Source organism: Macaca nemestrina, chromosome 15, assembly GCF_043159975.1.
Source record: "Macaca nemestrina isolate mMacNem1 chromosome 15, mMacNem.hap1, whole genome shotgun sequence".
NCBI classification, from domain to species: domain Eukaryota; kingdom Metazoa; phylum Chordata; class Mammalia; order Primates; family Cercopithecidae; genus Macaca; species Macaca nemestrina.
Genome location: NC_092139.1, coordinates 18,480,522 through 18,500,776, shown reverse-complemented (window position 1 = coordinate 18,500,776; position 20,255 = coordinate 18,480,522). Strand labels below are relative to the sequence as shown.

Here is a 20,255-nt window from a genome sequence, read left to right as displayed (position 1 = left end):
GGGAACCAGCTTACAGCAGACTCAGTCCACAGCACATCAGAATCGGGGTCTTGCCCCCTCCCTTCCTCATTTGAGACAGGCCTGTAGTCTAGAGAAGAGGTGTGACTTGGCCAAGGAGGAGTGGAAGGCCCAGGCCCCGGGGCCCATAAACCCTTCCAGGAGGCAGTGTGGACGTCACGTGTGGCACGTGCATGCAGAGGTACACAGGCCTGGATGTGAATCCCAGCCCAGCCACTTAGGCAGCTCTTTATCTTTTCCAGGCTTTAGTCTCTTAGTTGTTAAAAGGATTAAAAGAAACGCTTATATAGCATTTAATCTGTTACTAATAATGACTCAATCTTCAAAAGGACTCTCAGATAGGTATTATTATCCCCAGTTCACAGATTAAAAAACTACGGCACAGACACATTAGGTCATTTGCTTAGGGTCACACAGCTAGTGGCAGCCAGGATTCAAACTAGGCTGTGAAAACATGTAAAGTCTCCAGAATGCAGTGCTCAGTAAATATTCATTTATTTCCCGCCAGCAGGTGCAGTGGGGCCCCATGCGGAGGGCACTGGTGTTCCAACATAAGCAAGAAACGAAGGAGGCCTGGCCTAAGACCAGTCATTTGAAGGCGGCCCCAGGCAGGGAAAGGAAAGGAGAGGCCAGGCCCACACTGTCCCTCCCTGCCCCATCTCCAGCAACACGAGGTGGCCAGTGGACCGTGAACCATTTATTTCCAAACTATAAAGAAACCTGCTCTCTGAGAAAAGATGCCACCCAGGTGATGAGGCTCCAGTCCCTCGAGATCCAAAACCCAGTCCAAACCCAGTCCCCTTAGAAAGCTGCGGTGCCTTGGAGATGAGTCTTGGCTGTCAGAGCCTGGGAAGTGGTTGGGAAGAACCAGCCCACTCCCCTCTCCTGCAGTGACTCCAACTCCAGCGCAGCTTGGGCCCAGCTCTGGCCAGGTCCCAGGCTGGCCTGGTGCTCGCCCCTTGTGTGACCAAGCTCTGAAGGGAGGGACAAGAGTCAGGAGTCCCTGGCTTGGCCCCACCACCTTTGACTCTCGTCCACAGCTCCCAGCTACCATGAAGAGCCCCGGGGGCTTGAGCACAGTGAGTGCTGGCAGCAGGCTGGAGAGCGGCCTGCTTCTAAGCCATTTGCCCTGGCCGGTCACTGCTGCCCCTGGGCCACAAAGTACTCCTCCTCCTCATTGTCACCTTCCTCCCGCTGGCTGCTCCGGAGCAGCAGCTCCAGGTCGGGGCTGGAGCCCAGCCCCTTCAAGGCCTTGGGGCCACCATCACCTTGGGATAGAGAGAGATCACAGTTACAGGCCCAGTCGTTGTTTTCTTGGTTTGCTCTGATTTGCATGTGTGCTGAGTCACCCAGGCCCCACCCACCCATTCTGGAGATGACCCCGGTATCTTTCTAGAGAAGAGACGGCAGCAGAGCCACCGCGCACACTTCCTGCATCAGAATCACTAAGAGTCACAGGGAGAAGAACAGAAACCAGAGGCTTCTGGAAGGGGCTCCGGGTTACCTCTGGAATGCAAGGCTTTGAGGGCAACATGGAGGGATATTCCCGAGAGGCAGAGGGCAAAGCCTAGCCAGTTCAGGAGGCTGATCTGATCGCCCAGCAGATGAGCTGCCAACAGCAAAGTGCAGACTTCCTGGGGGCAGAGAAGCAGGAGGGAGTGTGATCAACAGGAGGATTTGGCCACTTGGCCAGGAGAGTGGAAGGTGGGGGTACTGGGTACACTCAGGTGGGTAGATCAAGATCTGTCTGAAATCCTGGGCCCAAGCAGGCAGAGAGGTCAGGGGACCCTGCCGGCTTGCGGCGCTGTCCCACCAGCCTCCCTCTGTGAGATGCAACAAAGGAGGTGCTTGTCACGGAATTCTGTCAGGAATAAAAGAGGCAAACCGGATCCCACGCTGGGGACCAGGGTGTCCAGATCGTGCTGTATCCACAAGGATAAAGGAGGCAGTTACAGAAGGGAGCCCTGAGCCTCTGCATGAGAATGCTGCATTACCCTGGGCTGAAGACACACACTGGTCCCGGGGCTCTCTATAAACAGAGACTGCAAAAGGGACTGGCGAGGCCGTTCATCCAAGAACCACAGCCATGCCTCGGCATGCAGCTGGCTGCCAGAAGACACTCAGAGAGGCCTGCATTTCTGGGTTTAGGCAACACTGTTTCGGTATTGGTGTGTGCCTGGCCAAAGAGAAAAGTAAATGTGTGGGAGGGAGAGGCAGAAGTGAGAAGAGGTGTGAGAGGGAAGGACAGGCCTGCGAGGCGGAGGTACAGCGAGGTTGGCCACAGGGGTGCTTGCTGAGGGTCTCACTAGCCCTGACTGTGGCCCTGGAGGACACCGCCAGTCAATCATGGAACTCTTTCCTGATGAGTCTGGATAGGAGCTGTTCAACCTGTGGCTCCAGGCCACTGCCCAATGCCAGAGTTGGCAGTCAAGGTAAAATGTGAATGCGCCCCAGGCCTAGGGGAGTCAGAGCTGGCTCTCCATCTGTGTCCCTGTCTGTGGGGTGCAGGTGATCACACCCTCTCAAAGGGCTGTAGTCAAGGCGGAAGGAGGGGCCAGCACAGCAGTCAGCAAAGTGCCTGGCACCTAATGGGGCACTTCCGTCTCTTCTCTGCAGGGCCCTGAGGTGCAGGAGCTGCTAGTGAGAAATCCCTGGGGGCTCCCCCTCTAAGACAGGAATGGCATCACCCCCGAGTCTGTACCTTAAAAATGCCAGCAATGGAGAGAGTGAGGCTGGAGGTTCTGGAGACCAGGAGGAACTCAGAGAAGCCCAAACCAAAGGCGAGAATCCCGCCAAGGAAGAGGCTCCCAAGTACCCGCAGGAGCAGCCCTGTGTCCTGGAAACGGAAGATTTTCTCAGATGTGGACAAATGGAGACCTGAAATCAATGGGGAGAGAGAGTGGGAGGCTGGGCCCTGGGCTGCCTCGGCCAGCCCAATGCCAACCACATGAGATCTTCCATTATCATAGTGAGTCCTTACTGAGACCTGCTAACTGTCTGCAGCCCAGAGAAAAAGCATGGGAGGTATAAAGTGATCCCACACAGATGGCCTGAGACCTGGAGAAACCAGGGAAGCAGTGATGGCTGCCAGAGAGCCTGGGGGCAATAGAAGCCAGATCCTGGCAGGATGATGGGTTCCTAGTGGGATGACGAGGATCCTAGCGGGACGATGGGGATATTAGCGGGATGATGGGGATCCTAACGGGATGATGGGATCCTAGCAGGATGATGGGATCCTAGCGGGATGACAGGATCCCAGCGGGATGATGGGGATCCCAGCGGGATGATGGGGATCCTAGCGGGATGATAGGATCCCAGCGGGATGATGGGGATCCTAGCGGGATGATGGGATCTAGCGGGATGATGGAGATCCTAGCAGGATGATGGGATCCAAGCGGGATGATGGGGATCCTAACAGAATGACGGGGAGGGCTCGTCTGAGCCTCTGGGGTAAAGAAGAGGGGGTAGCACTGCATGGAAAGACGGACGGAAGTGCCCTCAGCCTTTGGACGGTATTCACTTACTGGTCTGGGGGAAGGGGCGCAAGGCTGCTGACTTCATGGGGTCTTTGGAGCTGTGGTAACCAATGGGCTAAAGAAGGGAGGGCAGCCACCAAGTGAGGAAGGACCAACAGTGCCCCAGCCCACTCACGGAGCTCCTTGGTCTACAATTCAGCCAGGTTACCTACAAACAGGGTCAAAATTCTATCCCTACAAACATTCATTTTAATCTAGGTCTTGCTAGTACAAAGCTGAGGAACCTGGGCTGAGATGTGTCCCCTTTCTGGACCTTAGTTTCTCTACTGATAAAATGAGAGGCCTGGGACCAGACTGGTATTTCTCCAACCTGCAGTGCCACTTGATGAACATTTCCCAAAAAGAAAATGCAAACACATATAGCCATGGCCCCTTGCTCCAGAAACACAGGCATGCACACCCCCTACCCCAAATTTGGCTTAGACTTTCAGAGTCGTCATGGTCCTTCCAACACTGTCCATCTGGGAGAATGACTCCTGGCGTCCCTCCCACAGGAAAGTCCTTGTGGTGTATTAGCACAGGGTGAAGGGGGGCCCAGAACTGCGCACAGGAGACACCTGTGGTAGCTGGAAGTTGGTCGAGTATTTTGAGATTTTTGGAGGGAAGCACCAAAGAAATGCTGAGTGACAGTCCCCCCCAGGCACAACAGCCTCACATTGTAGGACATCTTGTTTGGTGCTGGGCTCAGCAGTACTGCAAAGGCGTCGGCAAATTGAAGGGAATTCGGGGAAAAGCAACATAAGTAATGAAGGCGCTTGGGGGATTAATTTACCAGAAAAGATTAAAGGAGCTAAATCCATGCAGCTTTGCTAAGTGACGACTACCAGGGGCTTTCAGATGAGGTTTTGCAGAGATGGGGCATGGTGTAAACACCCGGGAGGGGAGACTGTGGCGTTTGATACGAGGGGGCATAATGAAGGAATGGGGAGAGATTTTAAAGAGGGAAAAAAATGAGGCCCTGAATAGAAGTTTCCTGGACAACGGGGCTTCAAAATAATTTTCTTAGGGAGGTTCAAGATGCTTCACCGCTTGAAACTTAAATGGATGTGGGACAGAATTTTCTGTAATGACCCTGAAGGTATTACAGAGGGGACTCTGGGAGGAAGGATAAACAGAAAGGGGACAAAGGCTAATCCCAAAACATCAAAGAAAGGAAGGTGGCGCCACACCTCCCAGCCTACACAACTCTCCAGGGCTCTCCTCTTTCTTGGACAACGACAGTGGAGGAACAACTGACCATGTCCCCAGGCTCCTGTGTGCTGGCTCCTGGCCTTCAGCCCCCAGCTCTGGAAGCCCACCCTCTGCCGATCCCGCACGGTCCACACTCCCTGAACACACATCCCAATGTTATATGCCTGGACATGGCTGAACCTCCTATTCCCACTTCCCAGATGCCTTGCTCCCTGCAGCCTGCCACAATCCCACTCACCCTCCAAAACCACGGCCAGGAAAGCCTTTCTGACTTGCTTGATTACTCCAGCATCTTGGAACAATCCCTGATTCCCCACTCCTTAGAGGCAGGATAGGGTGGTTAAGAGGAGGGCTGGAACACTTGGAGCCAGGCTGCTGGCTTCAAATTCTGGCTCATTTATGAGCTATGGGACCTTGGGCAAGTTATCTTTACTTCTCTGTGCCTCACTTTGTTCTACCTGCAAAATGGGGAATAATAGTACTGCCACACAGGGTTTTTGGAAGGATGAAATAAGTTCGCATGTTTAAAAAGATCAGAACAGCCCTGGTGCACTTTCAGGGCTCTGTACACACTTACTGTTGTTACTGTTCCCTGGATTTTATGTGCTTTCTCTGTAGCATTTATCATGCTGGACTCCAGCCATTTTGTTTACGTCTGACCGTCCCCCAAACCACACGCTTCCGGGGAGGGACTGCATCTTTGATCTCAATAATCTCTGCAGCTCCCACTGTGCTGGGCTCAGGGCAGGGATCTGTGGTCTGCTGCACTGAGGTGCCCTCGAGAGGGAAGGCCCAACGTACCTTCAAATACAGCAAAGAGAGGGAAGAGCCCCAGGAACATGAGTGGCTGCAGGTGGAACATGGTGTCGATGGGATTCTGGAGGCCTGCAGGGCGGGGGACGGTTACCATCAGGTCTGGCCTGGCCCTGCCCTGCCTCCGCCCTGCCTGTGCCGCGGTTCCTCTCTCTGGAGGGTGAGTGGCATGTGCTCACCAAGTTCAGCCTTCTGCAGGAGCATCTGGGTGAGGGTCCAGCGAATGCCACCGATGAATGAGGCCCCCAGCACCAAGGCAAAGCCCTCCACGTTGAACTGTGTGGACTTGTAGGTGAACATGAAGAGACCCCCGGCGATGAGGAGGACCACCAGGACCAGTGCCGCGCGCTGGTAGGATGGGGAGCAGTGGCAGCTAACTCGGGGGTCTTGAGGGTCAACGGTTCGTCACATTTGGAGCCTGGGGTCAGCAGCCATCTTGGCTGCCCCTGGGGCAGGAAATCCTCCCACCCTCCAGCTCTACCCCAGGGGGTCCTGGACAGTCCTTGCCCACTAATGTCAGCATGCAGGGCTGACGGTCAGCTGGTATGCCAACAGCCCTGCCTGCTCTGCCACACTGACGGCTGTCCTAGGCCCCCAAGAGGTCCCACCTCCCCCTCTGGGCCTAACACACACGGCTATTGCCTCCCACAGCAGGGAGCTTCCTAGACCAGGCTCTGCTGGGACCCGCATCCTGCAGTGCTTTCACCTTTGGTCATTACCCTGCCACACTGGTTTCTAAATACTCCGAATATTGCCCATGTCTAGGTCCCTTCTCAGAAAGGGATCTACTGCCACCTGGACTGGGCTTATCTCTTCTGTCGCACAGCGGGACAAGTCACTGCTCGGACTCCTGCTTTATTCTTAGCATCTGTGGGGGCAGGAGGGACAAAAGAGACACTGGGCCCTCACCAGCTCCTCCAGCTTGAAGATCAGAGAGAAGATCAAGATGAAGAGGACAGCTGAGGATTTGGTCATTGTGTACCTGGAAGCAAAATTACCCACAATGCACTGATGGAGCCCAGGGCTCAGACCCATCACCAAGAAAGGAGCAGGAGCACAAATCACTGGGCAAAATGACCAAACAGAGCTGGGCTAAGTCATCTGAGCTGATAAGCGACCTTTAACCAGAAGGAATCTCTGACTAAGGGGCCTCTGGTTATCACCAGGGAAAAGAGGTTGCAGGTCTGACGCTGAGCTCCCTGAGTCCTGTTCTTTACCTGACCCTCAGCGGAGCAGGAGCGGGAAGGAAGGATGAGAAGTGGGAGGACGAGAAGTGGGAGGACGAGAAGTGGGAGGACGAGAAGTGGGAGGACGAGGAGTGGGAGGACGAGGAGTGGGAGGACGAGAAGTGGGAGGACGAGGAGTGGGAGGACGAGGAGTGGGAGGATGAGGAGTGGGAGGACGAGGAGTGGGAGGATGAGAGGTGGGAGGATGAGAAGTGGGAGGATGAGAAGTGGGAGGATGAGGAGTGGGAGGATGAGGAGGCAGGAACTGTGCTCTCTGAAGCGAAACATCAGAGGGAAGAAGAAACTCTTGTGCAGTCCCCAAGCCACACAGGGCTCTGCTGCGACTGCGTGTACCACCCGCCAGTGGCTGCCTGTCTATGGCCCTGCGGCCTGCCCTCCCCTACTCTGATGATGGGGTTCTGGGTGAGCTCCCTGGCTTCCCCATGCTGCCTGGCAGGTGGGCACAGCATCCCCTCTGCGCTGGGCTTACAGAAGAGGCTGGTAAATTCCCGGAGAGCTGCTGGGTGCCAGAGAGAGGCTGAGAGAGCAAGGGCTGGTCCCAGAGAGTAATGGAGTGGCTGGCCTGGCAGCCGGGTGTGCAGACAGCCCGCTGGACAGACAGAGAGCTTGAGCCTGAAGGGAGGCAGCAGAGCATGGCCGGTACTCACAGAGAGACGGTGACATAGAGGAAGCTCCAGTTGGACAAGCCCACGTCAAGCGCCGTGGCCAGAGCTGTGGAGACAAAGGCACCCACAGGACGGTGTGGGAGGTCCACACTCTGCTGGGTTGGGCTGGCACCCTGAGGCACCTGAGTGTCCCCCACTTCTGAACCATCCCGGGGCCTCCTCTGGGGCCCTCAGGCCTTTTTTTCCACCAGCAACTAAAGGGCTAATACCCAGCCCCAAAGCGGTGGGGGGCTGCTCTAGCACTAGGGCTGGGCCCATTCCAACTGGCTGGGCCAGCGTGGTTTGTACAAACACTCCGGCTGGCCCGAGCAGAGGTATTAACCCGATCTGGTTGATCCCTTACTGGAAACCCTTTTTTCCTCAGGATGGAACACCAACTCCTCCAAGGGGAACCCGGCCTCCAGGATGTGAGCCCCACCCACCCTCTCAGTTCTCATTTCTCCCACTTCCTCTGACCAGCACCGGGTTCTCAGCATCCTGAAACACTTTGAGTTCCCTTCCAGACTCCACAGCTGGCACTAAATCTCCCTCTGGCCACAAGGGCCCCTCCTCCCAGGGCCAATCAGTCCCATGCATCCTTCAGCCCTCGGCCTACTCAGCACCTGGCCTAGGAAATCTTCCTCCACCAGCCATGGGCCCCGGCCTTGGGTCGGTCCCCCTCCCTGGGCTCCGTAGTGCCCTCCATGTCCGTGTCACAGCCCTGCGAGGGCAGGGACCCTAACTGCTCACCACTCATCTCCAGGCCCGAGGCCACACTCCAGGCTCGGTGTCTGCTGCCAGGTGAGGGAGCTGTGGGGCCGTGGGTGCAGCAGGGGTTTTGTGGGTGTGTGGTGGGGCAGTGGGAAGGCACGCAGTGTGCAAGAGGCAGCAGCGTGGGTGGAGGGAGGCCAGGTCAAGAGGGCAGAGGAGGAACAGTGCAGGAAGAGGGGACGGACTCGGCTTCCAGACACGCGGGTGTCTCTCTTGTTCTCATCCTATGGTTCCCCAGCCCCTCTTCCTGCCCCGCCCTCACCGAGGTACCCCACCTACCTGTGGGAGCCACTCTTCTGAGGTAGTCGGCCCAGCTCAGCACCACACGGGCCCTGTGGCTGGAGCACTGAACCAGCGCCCTGGACAGGGCGGAGAAGAGGAAGATCACGGCCAGGTGCAGCATCGTCATGAAGAGGGGGAAATGGAAGCTCTGTACGGAGCCCAAAGCAGACACCCCGGCTCGGTTTAGACAGCCTGCCGCCCAACAGCTCCCTCTTCCTCTTCGCCCCTCTGCGGGAGTGGGGTTCATTTGGTGGTTCATGAGGACCTTGCTATGTGTGAAGGGCCCTTAGGTACAGTATCATCGCTTGGAATGACAGACTCCTAGGTCACAAAGACAAGTGGCAGCCAAGGGGCTCAATTCTAGCCTGGTGCTGTCTCCACCAGTTCAACACACCTGTGAGCTACCTGCCCAGCCCTCCTCACAGCCCATTCTCAGGTGAGAGCCACTGCGGCCCACTACGTTGTATCACTTATTAAAATATTGAAATACTTCTCTACTGGGGTAAACAGTTGCTGCTTGAGCCCGTTTCCCCAGCTCATCCCTTCACACCTCCCACTCTCCTTGGTTTCCCTGGATCCAAACATTGAAGGGGAACCCCGGCATGGCGGGCTTGGAGGGCCCTGTTCCAGCCCAGCTGTAACTGGCTTCCAGTTAGACTGGCTGAAGCTTGTGCCTTCCTGTTAAACGTGAAGGGCACTATAGCCACGGCTCCAGCCACCTTCATCCCAGCACCCTGCCCCAGCAAGGCCTCCCGGTACCTTTGTCAGCCATTTGTTGTAGAAGGTGATGCCGATGGAGAAGCAGTAGTAGAGAAGCACCAGCCCCAGCGTCAATACCGCCTTCCACACAAAGGCCACATCGAGGGCCCACCTCCCCATTCGTGGCAGCTGCAGCACCCGAGCTCCTGAGTCAGCGGGGGCAGGCACCTTTCTTGAAGACAATGTGTGGGAAGAGCCGGTGCAGCTGGACCACAGCTTTCACCAAGAACGTCTCCTGGCTGGAGGAGCTTTCTGCAGCTCCATGATTTGGAACCATCAGCGGAGCCCCAGGCAGAGTCCTCACCTAAGGGGCTGGTGGCTGGTGCTGGCCCTTCCCATGGTTAACTGGATGCAACGCTCACAGGTCCCGAGGTCTGCTGCTGGGGAAAAAGGGCAGCTTTGGAGCCTTGGGCAGAGACTGCGCTTCTCGTAGCCATGGGTGCCTCTGAAGGCTGCGTGACTCAGGGCTCCGGAGGGGCTGCCCACAATGGCACAAGGCACTCCCAGAGACCCATGTCATGTCTGCTCTCTTGTCGCCTCAAGTAAATCTCCATGAACTGCCACCAAAGTGACCTTTTAAAACACAAATCTGATCATGTCGGGCCACTGCTTAAAACCCTTCAGCAGTTTCCAGTGCTTTTCTCATAAAGACCAGGACCCTTCTTTGGGCTCCCATGGCCTGATTTGGCCCTGCTGGTCTTCCCAGTCTCAGCCACAGGCTCTCCAGGACCTGGCCCCACTGGGTGCCTTTCAGCTTCTCAAACACACCAGCTTTCTTCCCGTTGTCCAAAGGAACTGAACGAACACTGCACCCACCCTTCAGTCCTTCATCCATCCTACCTATCTTCAGCTCAGAGGTCACTTCTTCAGGGACCCTCCCCCCATCCCCTTCATCAGTCCCCTGAGATACAGGTGGCTTTCACGGCTCTCCTCCTCCTCCTTCATAGCACTTGTGCAGGGTGTGATTTGAGTAATGTCTGTGTCCACTGAGAGACTACGAGAGGCACAAAGATAGGGAACAGTGTGTCCACACTGGCCTTATGCACACCTGGCATACTTTAAGTTCTCCGTTTGGTTTGATGACTGACAGACAGCAGGCATGCGATTTTCAGGGGACTGGTCTGGTCTTTAGGGGTTAAAAGTGGAGAAGGAAACCACTCTAACAGTTGGAACACTCCAAGACCAGGCTCTAACCACTACTGCCTGGAAGCGGTGCCTGCCTTACAGTCTTGCCAAATGAAACCACTCCCAGCCTCCCTGGCAATCCAGCCAACCCGGATGACTGCCCGGAGCATGCCAGGTAGACCTGTCTGTGCCTGGAGGAGCCTCAGGTCCAGCGTTATGTGATACCTGCTGCTTCATCTGTGTGCCCCCAACCACAGCTCCTCCTCTGAGACATTCCCATCCTATTGAAACGCCACCTTCTTCTTGAAGCCTTCCTAGGCTTCAAGATCAGAAACACTCTCCATCTCCCACCCCACCATTTCCGAAGGGAGCCATTACATTCTGTTCTGCACTCTGGAACCCATGTTACTATTTCCCCTCTCCGGGGCAAACAGGGAGCTGGCTGTGTCCAAATGAATCTCCAGGGCTACAGTTGTCTTCAGAGTAGCTTTGGAAACCTGTGGTGGTATTTTGGGGATATGCTCCTGGCATTCAGTGAGCAGGGATAAAGAAGGGGCAGTCCACATAGCCAATTACTGCTCTGCATCCCGCATGACTTTCACATTCATATAGGTGAAAGATTAGCTTATAATCAGCTGAACCTAGAAAGTAACTGTTTACATGTAAACACAGGGCAGTGTTTCCATGGTTCTGCTGTGAACTAACATTTCCAAGAATACGATGCCTATGTACAATGAAGGGAGACTGAAAATGGTCAAAATTGGTCTCAAAATGGCACCAAAGTTCCCATTCTGGAAAAACCACATCATCTACGGCAATGGCACTAGTGGTTTTTGAGTTGTGACACAACACGACTGTGTCAGTCTGCGCCTGTGGAAATCACACTCCTAGAGCGTCCACACAGAAGGGACAGCTTCACTGCGACTTCCAGCATTGTTGTGCCCAGGAACTTACATACTGAAACTTACTTTGTTTTACTATTAATTACTTTCCTTTTTCATAGGCCTTTGTTGATTTATTTTTATTTTATTTTACTATTTTTTTTCTTTGAGACGAAGTTTTGCTCTTGAAGCCCAGGCTGGAGTGCAATGGTGCAATCTCGGCTCACTGCAATCTCCGCCTCCCAGGTTCAACACATTCTCCTGCCTCAGGCTCCCAAGCAGCTGGGATTACAGGCATGCGCCACCACGCCCAGCTAATTTTTTATATTTTTAGTAGAGACGGGGTTTCTCCATGTTGGTCAGGCTGGTCTCGAACTCCCAACCTCAGGAGATCCGCCCACCTTGGCCTCCCAAAGTGCTGGGATTACAGGCTTGAGCCACCATGCCCGGTCGCATTGTTGATTTTTCAAAAATTATGTGTAGGCTGTTTTTTTTTTTTTTTTTTTTGAGACGGAGTCTCACGCTGTTGCCCAGGCTGGAGTGCAGTGGCGCGATCTCGGCTCACTGCAAGCTCCGCCTCCCGGGTTCCCGCCATTCTCCTGCCTCAGCCTCCTGAGTAGCTGGGACTACAGGCGCCCGCCACCGCGCCCGGCTAATTTTTTTTTTTTTTTGTATTTTTAGTAGAGACGGGGTTTCACTGTGGTCTCGATCTCCTGACCTTGTGATCCGCCCGCCTCGGCCTCCCAAAGTGCTGGGATTACAGGCTTGAGCCACGGCGCCCGGCCGTGTAGGCTGTTTTTATTAATCATATGTTTCATTTTAGGGTAATAAAAGGGACTGTTACAAAATATTTGTAATAAAAAAGAGGTTCAATGCTGACTTTCCTTCACAGACCTGGCCCAGGTCCCTTGCCTCCAAGAAGCCCCTATGGCTACCCCGCCTACAAGAAGCACGTCTCAAAGTTAACTCATTTTCTTATTGGGATTCAGAAGGTCACCTGTGCACAGACACAAAGCCAAATCTCAGCTAGAAGGGTCCTTGGAGATCATCTAGGCACTTAATGGGCATTTATTAAGCGCTCCTGTAGGCCTACCACTGGAGACACAGACATGAAACTGAAGGTCCCCACCCTTATTTTATAAGGGAAACAAGATTTAAAGGAGTAAATCCTCTTTTTGAAATCTCATTTGCTCAGGAAACAAAGTCCATATTCTGCCCCACTTTCCACAGAGAGCAGCTTAGCTGGAGGCAGCAGTCACATCAAGGTAAGGCTGGCTGGTGCATCACTGTTGCACCTGCTTCCCTCAATCTTCCTAACTGTAACTTGGGCAGCATGGTTTAGCGCTTAAGAGTGTGGGCTTTGGAGTTAGAGACTGATAATCAAATCCTGGTGTCCCTGTGACCCTAAGTTACTTGACCACTGGACTCAGTTTTTCCAACTGTAAAGTGGCATCAGGTACAGCATTAAATGCTGGCTCATGATAGAGGCTTACTCCCCTCCTGGTCCCCTTAAGAGTGAAACTTCCCCAGAAGGCCTCGCACTGCCAGCCCCACTCATGCACTCCCTGCCCTCACTTCAGCCCATCTCTACTGCTCCACTGAGTCACCACACCCTCCTCTCTGCTGCCCCTTCAAAGGCGTAGTCTCTATTCTTTTTTTTTTTTGAGATGGAGTTTCATTCTTTGTTGCCCAGGCTGGAGTGCAATGGCACGATCTCAGCTCACCACAACCTCCACCTCCCAGGTTCAAGTGATTCACCTGCCTCAGTCTCCTGAGTAGCTGGGATTACAGGCATGTGCCACCACGCCTGGCTAATTTTGTATTTTTAGTTGGAGACGGGGTTTCTCCATGTTGGTCAGGCTGGTCTTGAACTCCCGACCTCAGGTGATCCACTCACCTTGGCCTCCCAAAGTGCTGCAATTACAAGCGTGAGCCACCTCGCCCACCGGCTTAGTCTCTATTCTTATCTTACACAATGGATCACTTCCTTCTCCTAGAAAAAATCTTCTCTTAGGTGCTACGATACCACACTCTCCTGGTTTTTCTTCTGCTTTTCTGGACTCTTTCTTGGCCTTTTTTGCTGGCACCTTCTTGTCAACTCAATCTATAAAAATTGGGTGCCTAAAGCTTGGAACCTGGCTTCTCTTCTCTCTTAAATCTTACCCTATATAATCTTATCCTACCCAATCCACTTGCCAATGATTTCTAAATTCTTTACATCAGCCCTGACCTTTTCTGCATCAGACTAGTATTATCTAACTGCCTATTTGGTAGCTGCACTCCAAATATCTAAAACTTAAGATGCCCTAAGAAGATTTCATAATTATTTCTCACGCTCCCAATCTATCCCAGAGCCATTTAGTAAATGCCAGCATAATACACTCGGTTACTTAAGCCAAAACCAAAAATCTATGATGAAATCATCTTTGGCCACTTATTTCCGTCATTTCTCAAATCCTGCCCTGTCAGTTCCACCTTCAATACACTTCTTGACCCCTCTACTTCTCTTCCTCTCCATTCCCACTACCACAGTCTGCTGACTGCCACTCGTCTAGCTGGTCTCCCTGTTTCCACTTTCGCCTCTAAGGCCTGGAAACTATAAAGCAGCCAGAAAGATGGCCTAAGCACACAGAATAGACCATGCCCTAAGGCTAAGCCCAGCTCCTCAGCCTGGTCCACAAGGAAGGCCTCTGCAACCTCATTCTTCTGCCACTGGCCCCAGCACCCGCCACAGCGGCCCCCTGCCACGTGTCAAACACATCAAGCCTGCGTATTTCTTTACTTGCTGTTCTTTATGTCTTCAGTACACTTCCGCAGACCTCCGCTGGGCTGAATACTTTCCCCAATGCCCCACCCCTCCCAATCCTCGTGGCACTTCCCACCTCTGACGTTTCCTTGTTTGCTCACGTGTTTACTGCCCGCCCCAATCCCACCGCGGGAAGCAGCCTCTCAGAAGGCAGAGCCGTGTCCGATTTCGGCCTGGGTCCCGCACCCCAGCACGTCGCACGTACTCAAGAAATACCAGATGAGCCGGCGTCGGGCAGAAGCACGGCAGGAGAGCGCTTGGAGACCCCTGCCCCCTCCACAGACGGCGAAACTAAGGCCCGGGGAGGGGCAGGGGCGTGGCGTGCCCCATGCCAACCCGCGCAGAGCCCGGGCGGGGAGCCCGCTTCCCGTCTCCAGCCCCGGCCCCCCAGCCCCTGGGAGTGCGCCGGGAGGCCTGCCGCGCACACACTCACCTCGGCCTGGTGAGCTCCCGGCCGGAATCTTCCCACCGGAAGTGCGAGGCCGGATGCCACCGCCGAACCGCGGCAGGGGCGGTAACTTCCGCCGGAAGCTACCCAGGGGCTGGGCGGAGCCGGGGCGAAAAGGCAGCACGGGGGCGGGGCGGGGCAGCACGGGGGCGGGGCGTCTGCTGTGGTCCGGTTCTGAGGTGGTCGGGTCCTTCTGGGGTACATCGCAGTTTTGTCCTCCGCGGAGTCTCTCAGGCTCAGAGCACAGCAGTGTGATTGCGTCTCTCCTGCGCTCAATCAGGGGCTTGCTTTGGAACCCTGGTACCTGCTAGTGTTCTGCATACAGTGGGCATCCAAAAAATGGTCACTTGTTTACTTTTACTGAACAAATTGTTTTTCTTATGTCCAGTCTAGTGCTAGGCAACCATGGAATGAACCACGAAGATAAGTATCTCATGGGCTTTTTCTTCTGGGAGCTCAGGCCGGCTGGGGCCGTTACAACTTAAAACTTAGGCGATCCAGAAGTAATACGAAACATTTGTGAAATATTTTCTGTATGAAACTTTCTAAGAATTATCTCAACTTCAATAGGTTGAGTAGGGGGAGAGCATCCCAGAAAGAGGAAATGGCAGAATCCTAAAAGAGGGTGAGAAGCCTCCAGCCGTGCCTGGGGCTCAGGTTGTTTATAACTGTGGTGGTTAAAGTAGTCAAGAGGAAGGTTGCAGTGGCCCCAAAATGCCAGCCTAGGGCGTTCATATTTTCTTCATCTTGCGGGATGGATTAAAAGGGCAGCATTTGCAGTCAAGGAGAACATTGGGCCAGGGCAAGCTAGGGTTGCACATTCAGACCCAGTTTTGTGCCTTTTGCCCTCCTCTAGCCGCCTCCTGGGCTCTCCGGCAGTAAGACCAGCTGCAAACATGGCTCCTTACAAGTGACTCAGCTGGGATCCCTGGCCTCTCTGAACAGAAGGCTCAAGGCCAGAGTGTAAGTGTTTTGTGCAAACTGCTGCTGTCACCGCCGCCAGCTGGCATCATGCAGGCATAGTTCATTCAGTGCTTACCAAGCACCTACAATGGTACCCATCACTGCCCAAGGTCTTGGCTTTATTCAGTCCTCAAGGCTTGTATTGCATACACTTTCTATGCCTTTTGAAATAGCTTGTCCTCACACCCTTCTCTCTTAGGGGCAAGAGAAAGTATCCATTTTCATCACCACCCTCATTCAAGTCTCCCAGCTACCAAGGCCAAGGTTTGCAGCAACAGCCTAAAACACCAGCTGGAAGGCTGGGCACTAAGCACAGGCAACACACAGGGTAAAGAGCATGTCTTCTTTGTAAGGCACAAGTACTCGAGCTGTTCCCTGGCTGTGTCCCTGGCAGGGAGAAGAGGGAGGATGTGTTCATGGGGGTGTACAGTATGCCTTACCCTGCTGTACCCGGCAGGGTTGAGCAGAAAACGCTTTGTCCCAGTGCAGCAATCTGTGAACACTGTTAACCAGCAGGTGTGTGTCTGTGTGTGTGTGTGTGTGTGTGTGTGTGTATGTGTGGGAGGAGCGAATGATAAGAAGGAAGGGACTCTTGGAAGGTGACTAAGGGCTCCAGCTGGAGCTCTCCAGAGTCTCCCGGACACACTGAGATCAAGTCTTGTCAAGGTGAAATCTTCACCATTGGGCAGGGGCAAGTACAAACAGCTGTTAACAGGAACCACAGTTTGTACATGAAAGAGTATTTATTGAAAACATGGTTACTGACAGGAAGCTCCTGGCTGCTCTCTGGTTACAATCTTGGCTCACAACTGGAAGCGTTACATACTTTTTACTTCCCCTCAATTTTATTTTTCCCCAAGGTTCCATCCTAAGATAGGTAGATCTTATATAAATATATATACATGTCTGTATAAGTATGGCCTATAGTAATGAAAATATATAGTACACTCTTCATTGGGTAGTACCTACCATGCCAGGCCACCAATACTGAATGCCAATGTGCTAACGTATGTCCAGGGAGAGAGGCTGTGTGTGTGGTTTACAAGTGCTTCAGCACCAGGGAAGCCCCACTGGCACAGGTGTGGCCTCAGCTGGCCTCAGCCAGCTCCCTGAAATCATGGCCAATGGCAGAAACCATAGCTCTAAGAAGGAAAGGCAAACTTCCTGGGGTCTGGAAGGCCAAAGGAAAGCAAACTGGAGGGGGCTACGATTCAGGTTAGGTGGGAGATTTCTCTCTGAGGAAGGAAAAGGTATTAATGTGGGGGGAGAGGGGTAGAATCTAGTGACCTAACCACAGTCTAGGCCCAGGCCTCAGCTGGGTTTTCCCTGCAGCGTTCCTGGAGACTTAAGAGGGCAGGACTTGGCCTGGAGGTCTTTGACTTGCCAGGATGAGACTGAGCGCTTGTAGGGAAAAATTTCCATCTGCTCTGATATCTGTATGGGCCATAGAGATCTGGTGGCTCTAAAGACCAGAGATGTTAGAGCCAACCTCAGAAGCAGCAACATCTTGGCACCATATGAAGCTGGAGTGAGCCCTCATCAAAAAAGACAAAAGCAAAGGCCCCAGGCCTGTACTCAGATTTGAGATACAGGCAGTCACTCCAAGGCTCTCAACACGCCCAGCATACCTGTCCTCTGCAGGCAGCCTTTCTTGGGCCAGCTCTTGCTTACGTGGGGATTCAGCTGATCAGAGAGCAGGTTCAGGAGGAAAAGGTGAGTGGCTGTTGTTAAATCCATTTCAAGAAGCAATTTCTTGGACTGGAAGGCAAGGGCATCTGCTGTTTGTTCCTCGTGGCCCAATCCCAGGCTTCATGGTGATGGAGTGGGCAGAGCACCCTGCCTTCATGACTCTTAGTAGACAGGGACCAAGAGGAAACTCTGGGTGGTCCGAGGTGGGTTTGAGAAATGGCTGGCATTTACTGGCCACCAAAATCACTACAGATTCTGTACAAGCAAAAGACAAGGCACCAGACTTTAAGCGTTTCTCCTGGGCCCAAAATCCCTTCTCCTGGGTACCGTCGTTTCTGGCTCCAGGCTCAGCCATAGTGATAGACAAAGTCATAGCTGCTGGGCTCCTTGGGGATGGGGGGTGGGGCTTCGGGAATCTGGATGTTCTCCAGGTCCAGGAGCCGCAGCTTCATCTCCATGCTCAGCAGGGTGTCCAGGTCACTCTTGGTCAGCTCGCTGGACATGTCCTTCCCCAGAAGGGCACTGAGGCCATCAATCCAGATGCAGTACTGTGGGGAGCAAGTTGCAAAATGTCACATCGTGACCCCTGGTCAGCAGGAGATCCTGCCAAGGTCTCTATTCTGATGGGGCTCACAACAGTTCCTTTTGGAACTAATCAGTATAGGCAAAACTGATTTGGAATGATAGCAAAGATAAATTGGGAGGTGATCCTTCACTTTCTCAAGATACCTGGTTTTTATAAGGGGTTTTATATTACAACTCCTTAAAATAATATGAAATAGAACCTAAAAATGCAATGAATGAATACAGCAAAATGAGATCTGAGTACTGGGGCATCATCTACCTGAAGTTACCCCAAAATCAGAAGCGAGAGAAGGGAAATATGTATTAGGTGAAAAGAAGCAAGACACAAACAGGAGTCATTGCAGGATCTCAATTTTGTTTCCCCTGCCCCCCAAAAAAAAGTAAATTAAAATCAATCAAGTCAATACATATTAAAGAGTAAATACTAAAGAAATGGAACTGGTGGGTCTCATGCTAAGAGGGGGTAACCAGGAAGCCTTCTGATCCCACTGCTCCCTAACTCTTTCTGCTTCCTCTGCTGCCATTTTCCTTTTTCCACATCGTTGCTTGCCTGGTTCCCCACTTGCTTGTTCTTCATTTCCTCCCAATAAAATTCCACTAGCAGCAGCTCAGGCCCTGCCCAAGTGTCTCCTCTTTCATAAGCCCTACTTCTAGTTCCCAGTGATGGCTCTCAGAGCTCACCAGGCACTAGGGTCTCAAATGCAATCACTCATTTAATATCTAGTATCTTCCAGTGCTGGAGATGGAACTACAGGGCCCTTGTCAGAAGGACCAGTTCCATCTGGCTTCAAAGTCCACACTGGATCCACTACAACATGTGACCAGAAGCCCCTGGGAGGAAGGATCTGTCAAGTTCTCTTGGGTAGTTGACCACAGAGAAACTGAAAAGGGGAGAATTTTCCTAGTCCCAAGTAAATGAGTCATTCCTAGTTGACCTTGTCTTTGTAATGACAACCTACGGCTGCTGCTGAAGAGTAATGTGGACAGCCCAGCTCACGGATAAACAATCCAGAGTGTGACAGATCCTTGGCATTCTACAGCCTTCATGATACACTGCAGCCACCCACCGCAGGGGACGTTCCTGATCTGTTCATTCCTGGCACCAATGAAAGAGTTACAGAAATGGCTCTGTTGTCCAAGGTAGCACCACACTGCTCACCTCATATTTATTAGGTGCAATGAAGTTTAAGGTCTCATCAGGGTCATACAGGATGGAGAAGGCCAATTCCAACACCTCCTGAAGGAGAAACGGTTTAAATTAGAGCGATGGAACAGCCTGGGGTCTGCACATCAAGATCTGGGCCAAAGTCCTAGTGACTCGGCATCATCACCAAACATGCTGATTCAAATGAATGTCATCAGTGCTCCTAGGCAGCCACAAGTGTGGCTGGAGATTAGGCCCAGCATAAATCAACCTTAACTTACCCACTCCCTGCCCAAGTCACATCAAAGATGTTGTGATATTTTTAAGATTGGAAAAAAGTCATTTTCAACACTCAGAACCCTGGAAGGTCACAATCCATGACTGTAAGTTATCCTAAAAGTTTTTAATTACCAAGATGACTAACAACTTCTATCATGATGTATTTGGCATAGGAATATCTTAACAATTAAAAAACAAAACAAAACATACACACACATGGTAAACTGGTCACTGTTGCATGATACCAGGGAACTAACTCATTATTTTGAAAGTAAGTACATAAAAGAAGAATCAGCATTTATTCTCATTTTCTATATAAACTGTACCACTGGGAAACCAATAGTAGATAAGGGCAAGTTTCGTGGTTCAGCTCATAAATGAAAAGCAATGACTGCATCAAAATATCATGAGTTTGCAAACCTTAGTTGACTAATGGAATGAGGCACTGAGCTTCAACAGTCTGCTAATATCACAAAAGGAGAGACCACCAGACATTATGTGCCTCTTGATAGAACATAATACCACTGATGACATTGGCCAGAAAAAAAGTTAAACCTGAACTGGATCAAACCTCTAGATCCCACTGCCGATTTACAGATCTGGGACAGAGGAACAAGTTAAACTGTACCATGGGGAAACAATCAGCAAAATTCAGATGCTAGGAAACTACCAAACAAGCAATCTGATTCTTCAACTAATAAACTGCAAAGGAAAAGATGGTGGGGGGCGGGGGGAACTTAGGAATTAAGAAACTTAAAAGACCAGTCTTAGATTCTGGTTTAAACAAGATGGGTGTGTGTGTGTGTGTATGCATATAAACATTTATATATCTGTAGAGAAATTACGACATTTATGAGACAACTGGTAGAAAGTCAACATCAGTGGAGTATTTGATCTGAAATAACTACTTTCATTTCCTGTTACGTGTGCTAATGGACTGGTGGTAATGTTATATACTATATGATGTACACTAAATATTTACAGATGAAACAGTGTGATACTTGGGACTTTCTTCAAAGTGATAAAGGAGAGAAACAAGTGGATGGGCAGAATTGGCCATGGTTGCTGAGTCTG

General features: G+C 52.2%; 2 protein-coding genes across 15 annotated transcripts in view; both read right to left on the bottom strand.

Annotated features, from left to right (window-relative positions):
- Positions 1-496: 496 nt before the first annotated feature.
- On the bottom strand, positions 497-14,608 carry LOC105496479 (solute carrier family 35 member C2). Of its 10 annotated transcripts, none has more exons than XM_011766943.2 (10): positions 14,507-14,608; positions 9,262-9,638; positions 8,500-8,650; positions 7,453-7,516; positions 6,468-6,540; positions 5,738-5,906; positions 5,547-5,630; positions 2,720-2,895; positions 1,523-1,652; positions 497-1,286 (listed from the first exon to the last, which is right to left on the bottom strand). In XM_011766943.2, the coding sequence occupies exons 2-10, from the start codon at positions 9,379-9,381 to the stop codon at positions 1,156-1,158; spliced, it is 1,098 nt and encodes a 365-aa protein (XP_011765245.1). In that variant the 5' UTR covers positions 9,382-9,638; positions 14,507-14,608; the 3' UTR covers positions 497-1,155. The 10 variants fall into 10 exon arrangements, 9 of the variants coding, with proteins under 9 accessions (XP_011765245.1, XP_011765247.1, XP_011765250.1 ...); XM_011766945.2 differs by having other exon boundaries at positions 5,738-5,843; XM_011766948.2 differs by having other exon boundaries at positions 8,500-8,579.
- A 1,600-nt stretch (positions 14,609-16,208) lies between these two features.
- The window catches only part of LOC105496478 (engulfment and cell motility 2), a 98,299-nt gene continuing 94,252 nt past the window's right edge, over positions 16,209-20,255 (bottom strand). For 4 of the 5 annotated variants that reach the window (XM_071079199.1, XM_011766940.3, XM_071079198.1 and 1 more), the window contains 2 exons: positions 18,918-18,995; positions 17,521-17,721 (listed from right to left, as the gene is read on the bottom strand). In XM_071079199.1, the coding sequence (XP_070935300.1) occupies positions 17,521-17,721; positions 18,918-18,995 (279 nt within the window). Of the gene's footprint in view, positions 17,722-18,917; positions 18,996-20,255 lie in introns of all 5 variants that reach the window. The other variant, XM_011766942.3, reaches the window with a different exon arrangement.